At 35.3% G+C, this 18628-nt stretch overlaps 1 protein-coding gene across 1 annotated transcript in view; it reads right to left on the bottom strand.

Moving 5' to 3' along the window:
* LOC308222796 (adhesion G protein-coupled receptor A3-like) overlaps positions 1-18628 on the bottom strand; it is a gene marked incomplete at both ends in the record, with an annotated part of 288746 nt that overhangs the window by 154061 nt on the left and 116057 nt on the right. Inside the window, one exon of the mRNA XM_080621161.1 lies at positions 6556-6769. Coding sequence (XP_080477287.1) covers positions 6556-6769 — 214 coding nt within the window. The remainder of the gene's footprint in view (positions 1-6555; positions 6770-18628) is intronic.

The following is an 18628-nucleotide window of genomic DNA, read 5'->3' as shown; positions in this document are numbered from 1 at the left end:
GAAGTGCTAACCTACTTAAGACAATTCTTGATTATTTGATTAGGTGCCACTGGGACCTGCAAAAACAAAAGAATAAAAGGGAACAAACAAACAAAACCACAACCTGCCCCCCCCCCAAAAAAAAAAAAAAACAAAACCCATAAACCCCACCAAACTACATAAAGCCCGAAACAAAACTACCACATTAATTTTACAATTTCAAATTATTTGTCAAATTCAGACTACTTTGACAGAATTTCCCACTCTCCCTATTCAGAATCTAAACGTAGAAATTAATTACTTTATGTATGCTTTATGGGATAAGTAATTGTGTATTAGGGCTAGAAACTGACCTGTTTTATTTGCTGACCTGTAAGAAATTCTGGAAGATCTAAAAAGTAGGTAAGACATAGCAGATTCCTACATAAGAACTTCAGGAATGATCTTTATTATTTCTCTAGTATATAGTGTATTTCCAACAGTGTAAACTTTTTTGAGATGGCCAGGGGTCATCCAATCAAAATATCATAAACAATTAAAAAGAGGGCTCTTGCATCCTGTACAGAGAAAGAAGGGAAGGGGCTTGGACCTTTTTCATGGAGTTCCAGACTGCTAATGGAGCAGCTTTTTGTATGTTCATAAGGAATATGTCCTGCAATATGTTCTCTATGTTGAATAGATTGAAATACACAAAAAGTAAAAAATAATTCAGTTATTTGTTTTAATATTTCTAACGTTTTGATTTAAAGAAATTGTTTGCTTCACCAGTATCTAGGGTGAGTGACCTGGCAGCAGTACCTCAGAGTCTGGACATAAGTCATAATTGCTCTGATAATCACAGTTGCTGCACAGGGTTACAAACTACTGCCTGGACTGAGAGAAATGTAAAATTATACTTTACATTCATGTTGACAGGAAAGGCAATTTTAAAAATCCAGTCCTGAGATGTTCACTCCAAACTGCTGCAGTGCAGCATTTCCTCAGCTGTATAGCTGCAGCGTTTTGAAGAGTCACAGTAAAATCATTCTGGCCCTAAAAAGTCAATGCAAAACTCCACTGCAGGGGGGAAAGTAGAAATTTTTATTGTTAATACTGAACTTAACATTTTATTTCAGTGGTGTGGCTGGATGGACCCATACATAACTGCAGGAAATAAACAGAAGTGGGAGGTCAAAATTTAGTGCAATGCATCTTCATGATCTGTTCTCAACATCAAAATAATGATAATGTTCTTCAAGAGGGATTCCATAATTTTCCTCATACCGTTCTGACTTAGTATTTCTCTATGGCTTTTTTCATTCTATCAGCCAAAACCACTTGCATATATTTGTCTGTGAAAATAATCTATTTGTCATTCACGTTTCAATAAACAGTTACTCAAATTAAGCCTGCAGTTTATATGGCACAGCACAATTCTTACATAGTGGCCTATTCCTTTAACGATAGATGGTATCATGGTTGCTGCTTTTGTTTTTCATTGTACTAGTACACATTTTTATAACCGTACTTTAAATTATTCCCAAACTGATTTGTAATAAAACTGTCATTGAGTTTTATTCAGATAATTGAAAGATTTTTAGAGAAAAGGCCTAAATTTAATTAATCTTTTAGATTAATTCACAGGAAGATTCTCTTAATCTCAAATAATTAAACCTTTTGCCTGTGCATTTCATAATATTCTGAAAGAATTTTAAATATTAACCTCCTGTCTGATATATGAGAATGTTGCTGGCAAAGGTGCATCTGTCGCTAGTCTTTGATGCCTTCAGAGCCTGAAGTAAACTGTATACCATTGACTACAGGTTTTAAAGTAATCTTGAAACATTGATTTACAATTTAAATGGTTATTTTGCTTCATTTCTTTCATAGCTGCTTGACAACTAAGGGTCAGAGTCAATTAGGTGAACCAATAAAATATCAGCACTAAACAATTTCTGCTGATTTCCCTGGGCTTTTCAGCAGGACCCTCAGCTGCTCATCTTCAAATGCTCATGACAGCAGAACACAAAATGATCATAAAATATCTGCATTTCTGAATCAGATTCTTTAGATCTGTTCTAACATTTATTTTTGTTAACCTTGTGCAGAATGAATGCCCAATATTTTGCCATGATTTGGCACGTATCTGAATCTCCAATTCTTTATCCAACCTAGCAACACATTCATCAGTGCTATACCATTTTCAGACTGTTCTGAAGCTAGTATCAGCCAAAACCACTACTGCTTGATTCATATCTTTTCCAGATGTATTCTTGCCACAAACTGTTAGGGAAGTTCAGGGGTCATTTGGATCCTTTCCACAAAAAACAGGCATAGAGTTTCTGTCTTTCTCACAAAAATTCTGTAAGTGTTTTGTTCTTTCTCATAACGAATGCCGGCCTGGATCTCAAATTTGTCATGACACTACCTGTCTACTCTTGGAATTGATTTTCTTTCTATAATCATAGAAACAATACTTGTTCTTTTAGTGAAACTGTCTCAGACAGATTCCAAACTCTTTACTAATAGTTTTATTAATGTGATCATTTCAAATATTTAAAAATTACTAACTGGACTCAAAACCCCCTTTAGATTACAAAAATAATGATCAAAATTTTTTAATCCACAACATTTTAGTTCCTTTTTACTTTTTCCTCATTTTTTCTCTATTACAGTATAAGTAGATCATGATTCGAAACTCTTCCTTGCTATCAGACATTTCTTTTGCAGACGGAAATTTTGAACATTTTCACTCTAAATGTGGCTGTCAGAAATCAATATACACATTTTATGTATAAATGTTAAAATTGGTTTTCTTACTATTTCCCCTATCCTTGTTACACCTAATGGATCAGCTGTAGTTTCATTTTCTGTTATCTCAAATGTTACTATTTCTTTCATTATTTACTTATGACTATGCCACATTGGTACTGACAGCTGTCAAAATGTAAAGCCCTAGATGTTTTTAAAAATCCAACTTTCTTAAGCTGCTTCTTTTTTCTTTTTTTTTTAAATTTATTTAAGAGAAGAACACTGTGGGGGATCCCAGTTGAGACCTAATAGTTTGTCTTTCCAGACTATCTATGCAACAAGTATTACATCTGAAAAACACTTCTGATACTAGCACCTGCTATCCTAGGTTTAGTTGGGAGCATGTTAGTTTCTCCAGTTGTAACACTCCTTTTTATGGGTTCTTAACTTTATGCACTGTTTAATGTTTTCAGGAGTACTTCTGCACTTTAGTGGTCCCAGAGCAGCCATTACAGCTGTCAGAAGCATAAGCACTGTTGATCACACTACAAAAGTATTTACAGAATAGAACTAAAAAGACTAAAACTGTCATTTTAGTATATGTAGCAAATAAGAAAATTCCTCAAAATTAAAGCCTTTCTACTACTGTGAAGTTGTTTGGTTTATAAAACTAGAATATTTTTGTTTTTAAATTTAGTATTATAATAACTGTCCTGCTAGCCTCTCATTCCAAGCACTGAAAAGCAACAGTGGGAAAGCTAGGAAAGATGCTGTGCCGCAGAGAAACATATATAATCTGCCTTCTATGTGGTTTCAGGGATATGGACTGTTTCATTGACATTTATGGTGATCAAACTGATAATCTAATATTCCACGCTTAAAAAATTAGGCTGTCTTCGTGGAAACACAAGTAACAATTTAGTTAGATCCATTCACAGATGATAGGAAATTACTTCCACATCACATTTACATTTTCATGTATGATTATGACATTTATACACAGGCATAATGACAGAAAATTCAACATGAGTAAAATAAAATATTATTATCATTGGCAAGAAATGGTAAATGTGAGCTAGCAGCAGAATTGAAAACACCTTCTCAAGCTCTCCGATAAGGGAATACTCTTTGCCAAGAAAAATGTCACAGGCCGGAATAGAGTTCAAAACTTTAGTTTAATTATTGTAACAAAAACATTTATTTTAGTTTCTTCTGCTTTATCATAAGAGACAAAAAATACACATTTGGATATTTTACCCTTTTACTCTGCCAGTTAATAAAACAGAAGGGTTTAGTATGATGTTTGTGTTGTAAATCCATGTCCAGAAATATCTGGAACTACCCAATAAAATAACCATATGAAAATGTTTGAATAAGCAGCTTTTGGAACAGGACTACACCTCTTTGTTCAAAACTAGGTTCAGTAATCTTTAAATTGCTAAGCAGGACAAGCCAAAGCCTATCCTTTAGTGCAATCACAGAAAACTACAGATAGTGGACATCTGCTGTAAAGATTAGGCAAAATATGACACTGTGAGTAAATTACCTTTAGTTTTACTCCAAATCTTACCCTTAACACATGGTAACCTCAGGAAGACGCTGTCTTTCTGATGTTTCAAGGGGTCTTGTACAACTGTGATTTAGCCTTAAGAGCTATCACAAGCTAGTGTGTTATAGCATGCAACAAGCGTATTACTACATAGTATTGTAATATGTAATAAGCATGCTATTGGTATTATTTTAACATGTAATAATGATACAAACTGAGTTCTAGTATATATTGTTATAATGATGGGATTAAAATTAAGAAATGCTGAAGAAAGTTTTTACAATCATAACTTGGCCAATATTTTCTCATTTTCAACACAAAGATACAATAATCTCTATAATTTACATTAAGAAAAATCACTGACTTCAAAACAGTATTGTTTTTAAAAGCTAGTTTCAAAAGTATAGATGTCTCATGCTTTTAGTAAGTTAATTTTGATCAGCCCCTTGATCAAAGCAGAGACATGACTGCCTGAATATTTTTGACTGGATAAGGACTATGCTGTACGTTTTAAGGCAGTGTTGATGGCCAACTTTAAAATAAGTAACACATAGTTCAAATTAATGAGCAATTAAAATGCCATACACTTTTAAATCAGTTTTTATGAAGATTTTAATTAAAAAATATTTTGTCTCATTTTGACAGTCTATATCATGTAACTTGGAAAAGTCAAAGTATTTTTCCAGTCTATAACTGCAAATATGATGATGCATTTAGAGAACATTCTTTCTGAATACCTAGTCACACTGCATGCTGCAACATAAGCATCAAGGTCACTTATCAAATGGCACAGAAAACAAGGTAAGTAGCAGATCAACCATCCTTATTAAAATATTGGTATGGTAGACAATGATTCTTATTTAACAGTCTGGCAAAATATAAGCAATATAAGGTAAAATTCAGTCTAGCTACTTCTAAACCATCTTTTTTAAAAGAATAACTATTTTGAAAATCTTAACATTTTTAGATAATTTCAATTTATTACTCAACAAATTGCTTATGTAGTGCAAAATTAATTCAGCTGAAAAATATAAGGTGATTAACAGCAAGTCTTTTAATTTCGATATCATGGAAATAAGAAGAACATTTAATTTAAGTGACTTGGCAGTTATATAATAGCTCATGCACTTGGCGTTACCATACTAATTGGCCTAACAGTCTTTTTCATTATTCGCTATAGCCATACTCATTGTTATTAGAAGAAAGCCAGTACCTGCGAGAATAGGTCAGGTCTACGCCTCTAGATCTACAGGACTCCAAAAGGGGTCAAATAATCAGACAGGAGACAAAATTCATAAAGCCAAAATGACCCCAGTGGAGAGGAATTACTTTGACTCCCTTCATAACTTTCATTTGATAGTTCAAGAAGCATTTTAGGTCAATTATATTAATAGAAACTGGTTGAGTGAAAAGATGATAATGATGATCCAGAGCTAATTAGCATAGCTATTTTCACTCTATCTTCCACAAAGAGAAAGCCAGAACATAGACGCAGAATCAGACTTTTTTTTTTTTTATCAATCATCAATTTTTTGGATGGAAATTGGCAGAGGACAAAAGGACATATGCAACAGCTTAGTAGCTTTTAGTGACAAGACAACACTTTATGATGAAAACCAAAAGTAAACGCAGAAATTTATAATAATTTATTAAGATTTAAAAGGCAAAACTGAATTAAAAGTGGAATGATATATTCACTGCCAAATATTAGTTGTTCCTTTTTTATAGAAGCCTATTCTACTTCATTCTTCTTGCATTTTTCACATCAGGAAAGGTTTCTGTAGATCTCTGTGTCTCAAACACACAGAGACACAGATGCTAAAAGTCACAGAAAGGTGAGAAATATTTTAGTAAGAAACAAATTTGGGATGACATAACTAAAGAAGGTAGGTTGCAGTATATTGGAACCTCCAAAAAATAATCTAAGCCTTTTAAATTGATAGTTCTTCACAGGAAGATCACAATTCAAACATTTAGGTGGTGTCATGAAGTAGTTTTGGTGTAAGTCACTCATGTTACTGAAGTTATTCTAAATTCAGTTTAATCTCATGGTTTACGGTGTAAGAAACTGGTTTGATCTGTTTCAAACTCATGGTTGATCAAATCAGGATACTTAGACACAAGATATACAATTTTGTATCTATGAAAAATCTCTACCTCTGTGTGTTGAAACTGAAGCATGCAATTGAATTGCTCCAAAAAACAGTTCCTGATGCATGTTTTAATAAGGCTTATTCTAAGTGTTGAATCTGTTCACTTTGCCTGTAAGTCTGACTATTACAAGGGGTATACATTACCGTGTAATTAAGCAGCAGTCATGAATGATGCTGTCCTCCACATATATGCCTCTCTCTTCATCTGTTTCAATCAGGTGACCAGCATGGTACCAATGTACTTGAGTGGTATTGTCGACATATGTTGCAGTGCACTGAAATGGCAAGCGGTCTCCATGAAAAACCACTTGTCTTTGCGATGGGATCAGCTCAAAGAGAGGAAGTTCTAGAGGCCCAGCTACAGGGGGAAAAAAAAAAAAAGGAAAAAAGGTCATAATGAATTCCTCTCTTAAGAATATTGTAAAGTGAACTAATCGTATGCAGTTCTAGTTTCCTAGATCTTCACATTAAAGCACTAATAGATATGCCCACAAACTACCCATTTAAACCTCATCATGTTGCAAGTTCTAAGGATCACATTTCTTTCACTGGTGTGAGCTCAGACAACTAAAGATTGCTGGAATATCTACAAAAAGTGGTTGAGGTCAGAAGGGATCTTTTGAGATGCTCCAGCCCAGTCTCCTACTCAATACAGGATGCATGTACAGAGGTGTACAGAGGGAAAAAAAAAAAAAAAAAAAAAAAAAATACAGCTATTAAATTCCCTCTGTCTTTCCCCAATAATGAGAATATTGCATATGCTAAGAAAAATATTACAAAAAAAAGATTCTATAATCATATACCCAAACACCTAAATACAATTAAAAAATAAATGGCATTGTAAGCTTAGAAGGCATACGTACTTTTTGCCCTCCTAAAAGTATGCTCATTTCATAGATTTGACAGTGATTGAAGGCTGTATCCTTCAATCCTACAGATTCTGTACAGACTGAATCTCTAGACAGTCGTTGTTTTCTTTCAATTTTATTTCTAGATTTCAAAACTACCTTAACACATATTCAGTAAAATATTTTCTATACATTTTGAGATTGATGCTCTTTCTTTTAAGCCAGTAGGAGAACACTGAAAAGGAGCATTTTAGGAAAAGAAATTTAAATAGAGGCTTTGCATCTAAAGAAAGATCATCTTCTATGGGATAATATGGAATAAAGGAAAATCTTATTTTCTTTTTTCTGATATAGTTTTCTTAGGCAGGAAAAGAAAATTAATGTGTCTGATACTTTGTTATCATTACACAAAATTCTAATGGTAACAAAACTACTAAAGATTGACATATGTGATTTATGAACATGCTACCATGAACATCCTGCAGAACAGTTCCTAAAATACAACATTTCACCTCAGCCTACAATGCCAAAACAGTTGCCTGAGCCTGCATCACTTCAGAACTTCATTACTGCAATCTCATCTTAGACAAAATGCCTAAGGTCTTGCACTTTGGAAATCCTTCTACTTACACGAGGATAGAAAATTTAAGCTAGATCTTCTTCTCTCTTATTTTTCTTCTGTTTACATTTAAAGGTCTCTCATCGTTGATATCTATCCAGCCTACAGGGTTGTCAGTTGAAAGGTCACCCTTCTACATTTGCACCACTAGTAACTATCTCAAACATCTATTTTTCTGACAAGTACTTCAACATTTTTTTTTTCTCCATTTCACTGCTCACCATCTTCTTTAAACTTTCTCCTCAAAATCCTCCATTGCCTGTTAATAAATACAGATGAACTTAACCATGCCTAGCCAGACTGAAACCCATAATCACTGGCTCTACAACAGATAACCAATAGTATCTGTTCCTCTCCTTACTCAGCATCCCACCCTAACACACTTCTGTCATGCAGATACTGTCTTTAGAACACTTTAATTGTGAGAAGCTGCATTTATAAACCTAACTTTGGGCCCTCAATACTATTGGGGAATTTAAATGTTAAATGGCGTATTCATCACCTGCTTTGAATAAACAGTGAGAAGGACCATTTCTACCTTTTAACAGAGTAAGAATGCTGGCCAGCATAATACACAGGATTTATACAGGAGTGAATGTGTGATACTTCTGTTCCGGAGAATCACACAAAGGATTAAGAGGCTAGCCACTGTCTACTGAAATGTAAATCTGCTGTGACTATAACAAACAGGCTTCAGAAACCCATCCTTACTTGTTTATCCATCCTGTACTTATCTTCTGATTGAACCTTTTATTTTTGGACACTAAAAATTCCTTGAAACATACCTAGTATTGTTACATGATCCTTGGCTTCTAACTAGAAGAAGAGAAAGTAAACCAGATTAATACCTCATTCATAATAGCCACAGGCTTGGTCTCGGTCATTTACATCAAAAGTTTTTACTGGAAAATGGAGAGAACCTCTCCCTCCAAAAGGATGAAACCTTTGTGTTGCATTTCAAAGTCAATTAAGGAATATAAATAAAAGCTATGGTGTGGAAGTTAACTACAGATTAATGGAATGATTACGAATATGGAGTCCAGAAAAATTCAATGTACTATCACAAGTACAACAGCAATAAATAGTACTCACAGAAATAAAACATTTCTCATGAATACAGTAATTTTAACTGAGGATATTGTATGCTGTCAAAGGTTTTTACTCATGCAGTGAGCGACACATTGTGTCATGAGGCTATGAAGTAGCTAGAGTGTGAACTATAGCGTCAATATTTCTTAAGTCAAGCTAAATAACTTGCCTGGCATATGGATGTAGTCTAATATTATCACTTTGAGTTTATCTCTGCCTTTATAGGTATCTCTAAGGCTCTCCTGTTATCACTTCTCTTGCACAGCCTTGTAATCACAAAACCCAGAAATGGAATGGGAATGAAGTGTCCTGTACAGATTAAAAGTAAAGTAAAGAAGTAAATGAAACCCTTTTTTACTGCAGCATATCAAAAAGGAGAAAATGATCCTTTGATTGACATCAGTCTATCAACAACCTACTCATCTTCTTTTTATTTGCAACAAAGATGCAAAGGGAATGAAACACACCTGGTATCCTTTGGCTAGGATATCCTTCTAACCAGATGAACTTTTTGAGAATGTACTGATATGGGCTGGCAAAGTGACAAATAATTTTGCAAACTCATTTTCAAAGTGAAATTAGTAAAATTTCTATAGATTATGACATTTGCAAACCATAGAAGGTACACTTCAGTAGTTCTGCAAAACATCTGCTTTTAATCTCTGTGATGTCTACAAAAAAATGATTACCAGAGCTAATCTTTTGTTGTTTTCCAGGGATAATCATGATTTAAATGACTGAGGTTCTGTAACTATTACTTACACAAAAGTTTCAGTTGACTTCCTTGACACAGTTCACAGATATAAGCATTAATTGCATCAATGAGTTCCGAGATTAGGTCCAATACCCTTTATCCTGAATGATTATAAAATGGTTGTATAGTTCCATCAGCATCAGCTGGAAATACTTATTTTAAATCCATAATTCAACAATCCTTCAGGTTCAGAATAAAAATAAATTTACTAATGCCGTACACATATTTTCAAGATTGACTTTGAGAATAAAGAAGTAAGAAATTCTGAAAGTATGATTTTGGCATTGATTTTACAGCACTGGAAATATAACAGCTCTGGCAAGCATATCCCTACACAATAGAAATTTTCTCTTTGATTATGTGATTACTGAAGACTAAATGGTGATTACTAAACTGTGATTACTAACTGTATGCCATCTGTAAAGCTCATGTGTTTGTATGTGTATGGTAGCTACAACAGCCTCGTATGATTAAAAATAATTTGCAGCTTACTACTAAGTCCCAGGAGAGGAGGGTCTAATTTAGGGGGATTTTATTTATTTAATTTATACACACATCAAAAATATTCCAAGATTCTCCTTCAAAGACAATCCACTCTGCTGCCCTTAAATTTGGAGCCAGCCCCATCATCTACAAATGAGAGGTATGACTCTCCTGTAAGCATTTAGATCAACGGCTGATGAGTGTTTCACAGTCTTTACCTGTCTTGTCTCTCTAGTCAGCACTAAACCACGATTGTGGCAGAGCACCACAGGAATCACTGATTGCAGCATGAATCTAAAGGTCTAACCCATCATTACAGTAATTACATCTGTTTCTTTATCTTTCACTTCGCTGCAGAAAAGGGTTTGGTTGACTGAAAGCCAGATTCTTTCTTTAATCCAGTCTTGTATTTCAGATTAGCTCTAGACTAGAATACTGAGAACATACGGAGGAGGAATCAGGTTACAGAAATACCACTGAATTAGAATATCACTTAAGAGTCCTTCTCTCTGAAAGTATATCCCTGTACATTTTAACACATGCAGTGCCCCAAGATGCATATAAAGTTAAAAAAGAAAACAGAAATTATTTTAATCACCATTAGCTAAACGAGAAGAACAGCAAGGTTCACTGAAACTCTAAAGAAATGTTCCAATGAGTATGTCCTTAATATCTATAAACCTATTTATCTCATATGTATAGACAAATTAATACTTTGTCATTTTCCTTACAATTCAGCTCTTCAGATTTTAAAAATAGTTCAATTTTCCATCTAATTTTGGCCTTCTTTCTTTTTTTAGTGTTTTAAAAGATGAAAAGGAGAAGAATGTAAAGGAAATACCGCTGTCACTGCACATATATAGAATATAAATGATTGTAAAAGTCACAACATAAAATGCATTTCTACCTGTATTTCAGGTGCATTTTAAATACAGTATTATCATATTTAGAATGTATGCACTTCCAATGAATGGATAGTACTGTTTTCTGGGTGAATGATCAAAAGCAAATTGGTAAGCACAAAAGCTGGCCAATGCAATTGATTTGTCTAAACACCACAGGAAGTCAGCTAGTCATTGGCCAACACAAGGCAGCACAAGGTACTGGAGGCACGATCAGAGAAAAACAAAACTATGTCCAACTACCAGCCACATTTGTTTCATTTTCTGTGGCATAACTTATAACCTGGGCAGCACAATTCTTTACAGCTAAATGGCTACTTAGTGCATAATCCAGGGTACTATGTTAGCACATTCTGCTGTTCAGTTCACAACAAACACATTTTTCTGCTGTACATGTTCTGGCCCTCATTGACTGGCATCGTCTGATATTGGCAGCTTTTACAGTCAGAAATATGAAAATTCACAGGTTTCTCCAGGTTCCCCACATATCAGTCCAATATTACAGTACTCAGTGCAGTATTACAGGGCTTGTGTCTCAGTATACACATTGACTGCTGCATTTTGATAGAAAATTCAGTTTGCTACAGTGCACTACAAGCTTTTGGGACAGAAAAAAGCCAGAGGTTGGCATTTTGCTTCTTGTTAATCACTTGATTTATTGCAATGCCAAGGGGCTTTTCATTTAAACGGAGTGTGCCTACAGAGGCGGCACATCCTGCTGACAAAAGTGTGAGTTAGAGCTCTAATATTTGTATACAATCTCAGTGCGAAAGAAATGTGCATGGAAAGCACGGGGGGGGAACTTGGAAGTGAGGACAAAGTAAAGGAACTGGTCCAATAAAAAGGACAGATGAAAATGAGGAAAAACAAATTGAAAAACATTAGTTAAAAATTTGAATTGCTGACACAGCAAATTATGTCTGCTGATATTTACTGAATGCAACTTAAGAGATTGATATGAATTGCCAGTTCTGCCAAGAAAGGGAGGTGCAAGAACACCAATGCCAATTTCTGTATTGCAAAATTTGCTGACAATAGCGAAAGGTTTGGTGTAGAAAGTCGCAGACACTGCCGCATGCCAAGGAAATCAAGAATGACTACAGAACTGGAGTCAAGCTATAGTTTTAATAAAAGCTGTGCCTGGCTCCAATTTTAACATAATATCAAGAAAATACAGATGCCAACATGCATTAAACACATCTAAATGAGACAAGTCTTTTGGATTTAAGACAAGTCTTTTGGATTTGAGACAAGAAAGCTTTGTGTCATATTGATTTACCGCTTGCTGCAGAAAAACTGGAGCTTCTGTTTGTGTAACAGCGTCCTGCTTCCACCAACTTCATAATAATGGTAGGAGAAGGCATATTCCACACCATTTTATCATTTCCTTTCACCCTTGTACGTTCTTTTTAGACAGAAACAGAAAGTAGATGCCTTTTTTTTTTTTTTTTTTTGGTTTTTGCAGCATCTCATAATTACAGGTTTATGCTTATTTTGTAATGCTAAGTGTTACACTAAAATGACAACTGATTACCAAAGAGCAAGTCGCTTCAGCAAATCCAAGTCATACAGGTACCAATCAGCACTCAGCAAGTGAATCACAAGTCCAGCCATGACGAAGTCATTTAACTGACTTTCTCTACTGGAGTTCCACCATATTTATAAGCCTCTGTGAAAATAAGTGATCATTTTGCACTGGGTCTAGGTACTGATGCTTCTGGTGCCCATTACAAACATTTCAAGTGAGGGAATAGCAGAAAAACATTTTCTTATCTACTAATGATAGCAGTGATTTACTTGGTAGAAAAGCAGAGGTAGAGAAATACAGAGGTAGCAGGTTTCACTTAATAACATTTAATATAACTCCAAATATCATAATATTACTTTGTAAAATGGTAACAGCTACTTGAAAAATTTCTACAACAGAAAATTCAAGGTTTCAGTCCAGTTAATCAATTAATCAAAAACATTACTTGCGTGCAGGCAAAATAGAGCTCACATCTTGCATTGGAATATCTAGTAGAATTTAAAAGAATGGGCAAAGAGTTTTTTCATCACTGATTTCTGTCTTATCAAATAAAACTGCTGCCACTTTCAATTTCTGATTTTCAAATTGTCCCAGAAGTCTACTTTAGAATCTAGGGAGCATTTGATTATTTGCCACATCCTGAAATTTGAAGACCATGACATATTGGCAGCTAAGGTATTGGAAGGTTCATCAACACAAATTCCTTCACTGGCAAGAGCTGGAAGCCATTGCTAGAAAGTTAATTTTGATTACTCAAATTATCCTTATGGCAAACAAGCTGGCAGGCTCATGGCTATGCACACTCATTACAGCTTGCAGTTAATAAAAGTGGTTGAGCAGTTGCAAGGTAAATCACATAGCTCTACAAAATATACTGATTTACATTCTCTAACTGGGAAGTGCAGTGGTAGCACTCATTTTCCAAACCTTAAGAATGACTAGTCACCTTCTTTTTATTTTCAGCTCGTTCCTACACCTTTAGACCCTGGAAACATGGCAGCAGAAGGTCCCAGGAGTGGCAGTGACTGTCCCTAATTGCCCAGACAGAGTCCAGCAGGCTACATGAGTACCCATCTATTCTGCAAGAATGCCAAACAAAGAAGAAACATAAAAGTCATAAAAGATGCTGCCCAAGCCATAGTTCTGCTGAAGTAAGAACTTACTCCAGTCATTGTATGGTATTTTTCCATTCCAAAGTCCTCTCAGCCCAGCTAACATTGTCAGAAACTGCAGCTCTCAACATCAATTTTTACACATATATTAAAGTGCTGCATGATGATTTGTCCTATAAAAATGTGAAATATCACTATAGTATACTCCACTTAATTAAAACAGAGAATGTTGGGATGGAGGTTTCATAGGGAACTTTCCCATGAGAACAATAAAGATTAATTACAACAAACTGTAGTTAAGTGCTGTTAAGTGGACAATATTGACATAGGTTTGGTAAAGAAGTTTGTATAATTTTATCTAGAAATTGCTAGTATAAAATTAATCATAGCCTTTTAATGTACGTGTTACCACATGTATCTTCTGGGATACTTCACTGGCCTTAGTCACGGCAGGCTGTCTTACCATTGCTTTGCTCATGAGCTTTTGGAGATGGCCAATCAAGTCTCCCAGTGGCAAAAGTTTTGAAGATCAAAGAGGCTTCGTTTCACTGATATTCTCCTCACTATATCTCAGGTAAATTTTCTTTTACACATTTTTTGGAACAAGTGGGCAAAGACAATGTAGAAAATAGGACACAATTGTACGTTAAAAACTTCTGATGTAGTCTAAGACTAAGCTATGGTAAGAAAAACAAATTTGGTACAGTTCCAGCATCTAAACCAGTGAGATTTCAAGGATGAAAAGTTCTGTTGAACAATATTTCCATGTGTGAGCAGAGCTACAAGAAAATACATAATAGTAAAACTTTATCATGTACATTTCTTGAATGACCATTTTAATACTTATTTCACATTTATAAGTTTCAAATGCTATTCATTTTGCACCCTAAAACTTCCAGCAGCCTTCTAAATTACAAGTAAAGAAACTAGATACCAATGTTTAATGTTAAATATGGAGCAACATATTCTTTTTTTCCCCTCAGTTTGAGAATGATCGTATTAGAATAAGAAATCTAGAATTTGGAGCCAAAATGCTAGAGCACTGGTGTTTTGGCCACTTAGCTCTGACAAAAAATGAATCTACCACCTCTGTCTCTGAAGGATCAAAAATGTGCAGTTATATTATTTATCTACAGACCTTCTGTTATTATGAATATTTTCTTATTTAAAAAAAAATCCTGAATTGTTAATACTGCAAAAATAGTAATAATTGCAAGAAGATTTAACTATAAATAACTGTATCACTATCCATATCTTGCAAAACATAATCCAGTGAAAGGTTGCTAATGTGAATATTCCTATTTCAATATAATTAGACTTATTCATATGATTAGGCACTCCCTGCAGAATTGGAGCTGAAGTCTTGATCCTGAATATTCCTGAAGACAATGATGCTCCGCATGAATGCAGCAGGCTATCTGCAGGCTGCCAAGAAACTGCAGGACTGGAATCTAAATCTGGATAATTAATCCATCATTCTTTGTACTTGAGACTTTGAGTTTAGTCAGTTACTGCATAGTGAAAAAACCTCACAGTTCAATATTTATAGCATGTTAATGTAGTAAGAATGACTTGTAAATGAAGAAAGAAATGGTTGAAACAATAATCTCAAAACCATCCCTAAATTTAAGGAAATAACGGATGAGACCAAAAAAAAACCTTTTGTGTACACTGAGAGAAATAAATGAAGAAAAATGTTCCTTGTTAACTTTGAGTCAATACTTGTTACTGCAACATATTTCATGTAGGAAAGGAAACTTTTAAGAACAATCTATGTGCATATACATACAATTGTTGTTTTAAGACTCAAAGGGCAATGTAGGTAGTTATGTTTTGAAACTGTATGAAAAGAAGCAACTTCAAATCTTATTTCTCACCCAATATCCCTAGCATAAAATATTTGACAGCATTCTTAAAAGTTGATACATAATGAGGCTGAACACATTCAGATGATTAAATTTAGGGTTAAATTTAAATGTTGAAATGATGAAAAATTCTTCTTTCAAAGATAACATTTTCCAGTATCAATCTACTTTTTTCTACATTTACCATTTTAAAAGTACGTATCTCTTTCAAAGTTCTCAATATTGGACAGTGGAAACAGACTTTGCTAGCGATGAAGGGAAAACAATATACAAACACATCAGGTAAAATTATAAGGCCATATCAACATATAAAGCATCTGAAAGATCACTATTCCACTATTTCTGAGAAAGCATTCAAGGCCACACTGTGTTTTAAGTGTCAATGTCAAGAACAAAAAAGCTGCTTCAAAAAATGAATGTATAAAACAGGAAGTATAGAAAAGAAAATGGCCTCATTTTTCCCAATGACATTACTCTAAGTGATTTAAAATGTCCTGAATGTTCTGAATTTTTGTGGTATTTTAGTTAATACTGCAAAAAAATAATTACCTACGAAAATAGACTAGGGAGATGCATGTGGCCTGAGAGAAATATGCCTTAATGCTCCTCTGTTCTCGTGAGACCTCACTTGGAGTATTGTGTGCAGTTCTGGTGTCCTCAACATAAAAAGGACATGGAACTGTTGGAACAAGTCCAGAGGAGGGCCACAAGGATGATCAGCGGACTGAAGCACCTCCCATGTGAAGATAGGCTGAGAAAGCTGGGGCTGTTCAACCTGGAGAAGAGAAGGCTGCGTGGAGACCTCATAGCAGCCTTCCAGTATCTGAAGGGGGGCTATAGGGATGCTGGGGAGGGACTATTCCTCAGGGACTGTAGTGATAGAATGAGGGGTAACAGGTTAAAACTTAAACAGGGCAAGTTTAGATTGGATATAGGGAAGAAGTTCTTTACTGTAAGGGTGGTGAGTCACTGGAACGGGCTGCCCAAGGAAGTTGTGAGTGCTCCATCCCTGGCGGTGTTCAAGGCCAGATTGGACAGAGCCTTGGGTGACATGATTTAGTGTGAGGTGTCCCTGCCCATGTCAGGGGGGTTGGAAGTAGATGATCTTAAGGTCATTTCCAACCCTAACTATTGTATGATTCTATGGTTCTATATTTAAGCAGATTACAATATGTGCCAGTGTAGTCCTTTCAGTAGTGCTGAAAGTACTTCATAATTTTCTATGTAACAAATACAATCTTAAAATAGGTTGGGTGAAGAAGTGATTCAGAGCAGTCCTGCGGAGAAGGGCTTCAGGTGTTGGTCAATGAGAAACTGAACATGAGCCAGCTTCAGTGTGCACTCACAGCCCAAAAACCGATCATATCGTGGGAGTATGACCAGCAGGTCGAAGGAGGTTATCTTGCCCCTCTGCTCTGCTCTTGTGAGACCTCATTTGCAGTACTGTACGCAGTTCTGGTGTCCTCATCATAAGAAAGACGTAGAGCTGTTGGAGCAAGTCTGAAGGAGGGCCCCAAGGATGATCAGGGCGGTAAAGCACCTCCCATATGCAGACAGACGGAGAAAGTTGGGGCTGTTCAGCCTGGAGAAGAGAAGGCTGCATGGAGACCTCATAGCATCCTTTGAAAATCTGAAGGGGGCGTACAAGGATGCCAGAGAGGGACTCTTCATCAGAGACTGCAGCAATAGAATGAGGGGTAATGGGTCTAAACTTAAACAGAGGAAGTTCAGGTTAGATATAAGGAAGAAGTTCTTTACTGTGAGGGTAGTGAGGCACTGGAACAGGCTGCCCAAAGAAGCAGTAAATGCTCCATCCCTAGCAGTGTTCAAGGTTAAGTATAACTATATCTCCATCCCTACATATTATTTACGTTTTCTATGAAGTGTTTAAGTCATGGTATTCCATAAAATAGAAGCCAGGAAAGGATCTATTCCTTTGATTTGTAGTAACCCTGCTAAACAGGAAGTCTATTACAAAAAAAAAGTGCCTTTCCATAATCTTTTGTGAGTCACAATTTGCTAATTTCACTCATGAGCTAACACTTCAAACTAAGGTAGTTTACGGAATTAAGAGACTGAGTAATAATTCAAACACTGTTGGGCACAACTTGTAGCTATTATCTTCCACTCTTTCTCACCCCTATTTTCAGTAGGATGGATTTTTATTCCTCTTTAGTCTTAAGGCTTTTCTCAGTAGACAGCCCCCTAAGGCATGCTAGAAACCTATTAATACACATCTTATACCAATAAAACTCGAGTTCTGTATTTTGAATATGCATTTTCTGTCATACATAGTGAAAGTCCTAATTGACTAATAAAGCTATGAGAAAATTAGAATCAACCAAAATAATTTCTCACTACAAACTTCATGTAAACAGTTAAAATTCTATTCATCACAACTAACAAGAACACTACCCATGAACAGAATACACATTTTGTCATAATACATACTTTCAAAATAACATACTATAACAACCACTGTAAGTCAGATGACGCACATTACAGTTCATTTTCATGAACATGGAGCACCCAGAGCAACAAAAGAATTCAAAACCAGCTTCTGGATACTCAGAGTGTCTGCAAAACAGGCTCCTAAGCCTACGAAGGCCACCCTCTCCCATTAAGGTAGATGAAAATACACTACATAAAAATAGATGCTATCTCAGTCATGTTAATACAAGAAAGGAAAATGACTCAGCTGGGATATTTTGCTTTGTAATTTGCCACTACCCTGTACTTTGCAAATTCTGTTTCCACCATATTTTCTCCTGAGATTCCATCTTAAAATGAATGTGAGTTTGTATCTACTTCCTTACACTGGAAGTTTCTTGACTGAGGATGGCATGCAAAGAACATGCAATGGTAGCTTTGCTAATTGTCCGCATTTGCCCTTGCTAGTTATTGCAACAACATGGGCTTTTCAGAGACGAGCAAATAGTAATAGTAGTAGTAGTAATAATAATAATAATAATTCTGTATCTTAGAACTTCTTTTAACTCTTGTCCTACAGTCCTATG

This window comes from Psittacula echo (genome assembly GCF_963264785.1).
Source record: "Psittacula echo genome assembly, chromosome: 6".
In the NCBI taxonomy this organism is placed as follows: Eukaryota; Metazoa; Chordata; class Aves; order Psittaciformes; family Psittacidae; genus Psittacula; species Psittacula echo.
Note: the sequence above shows the minus strand (reverse complement) of the source record. Positions and strands in the feature narration are given on the sequence as shown.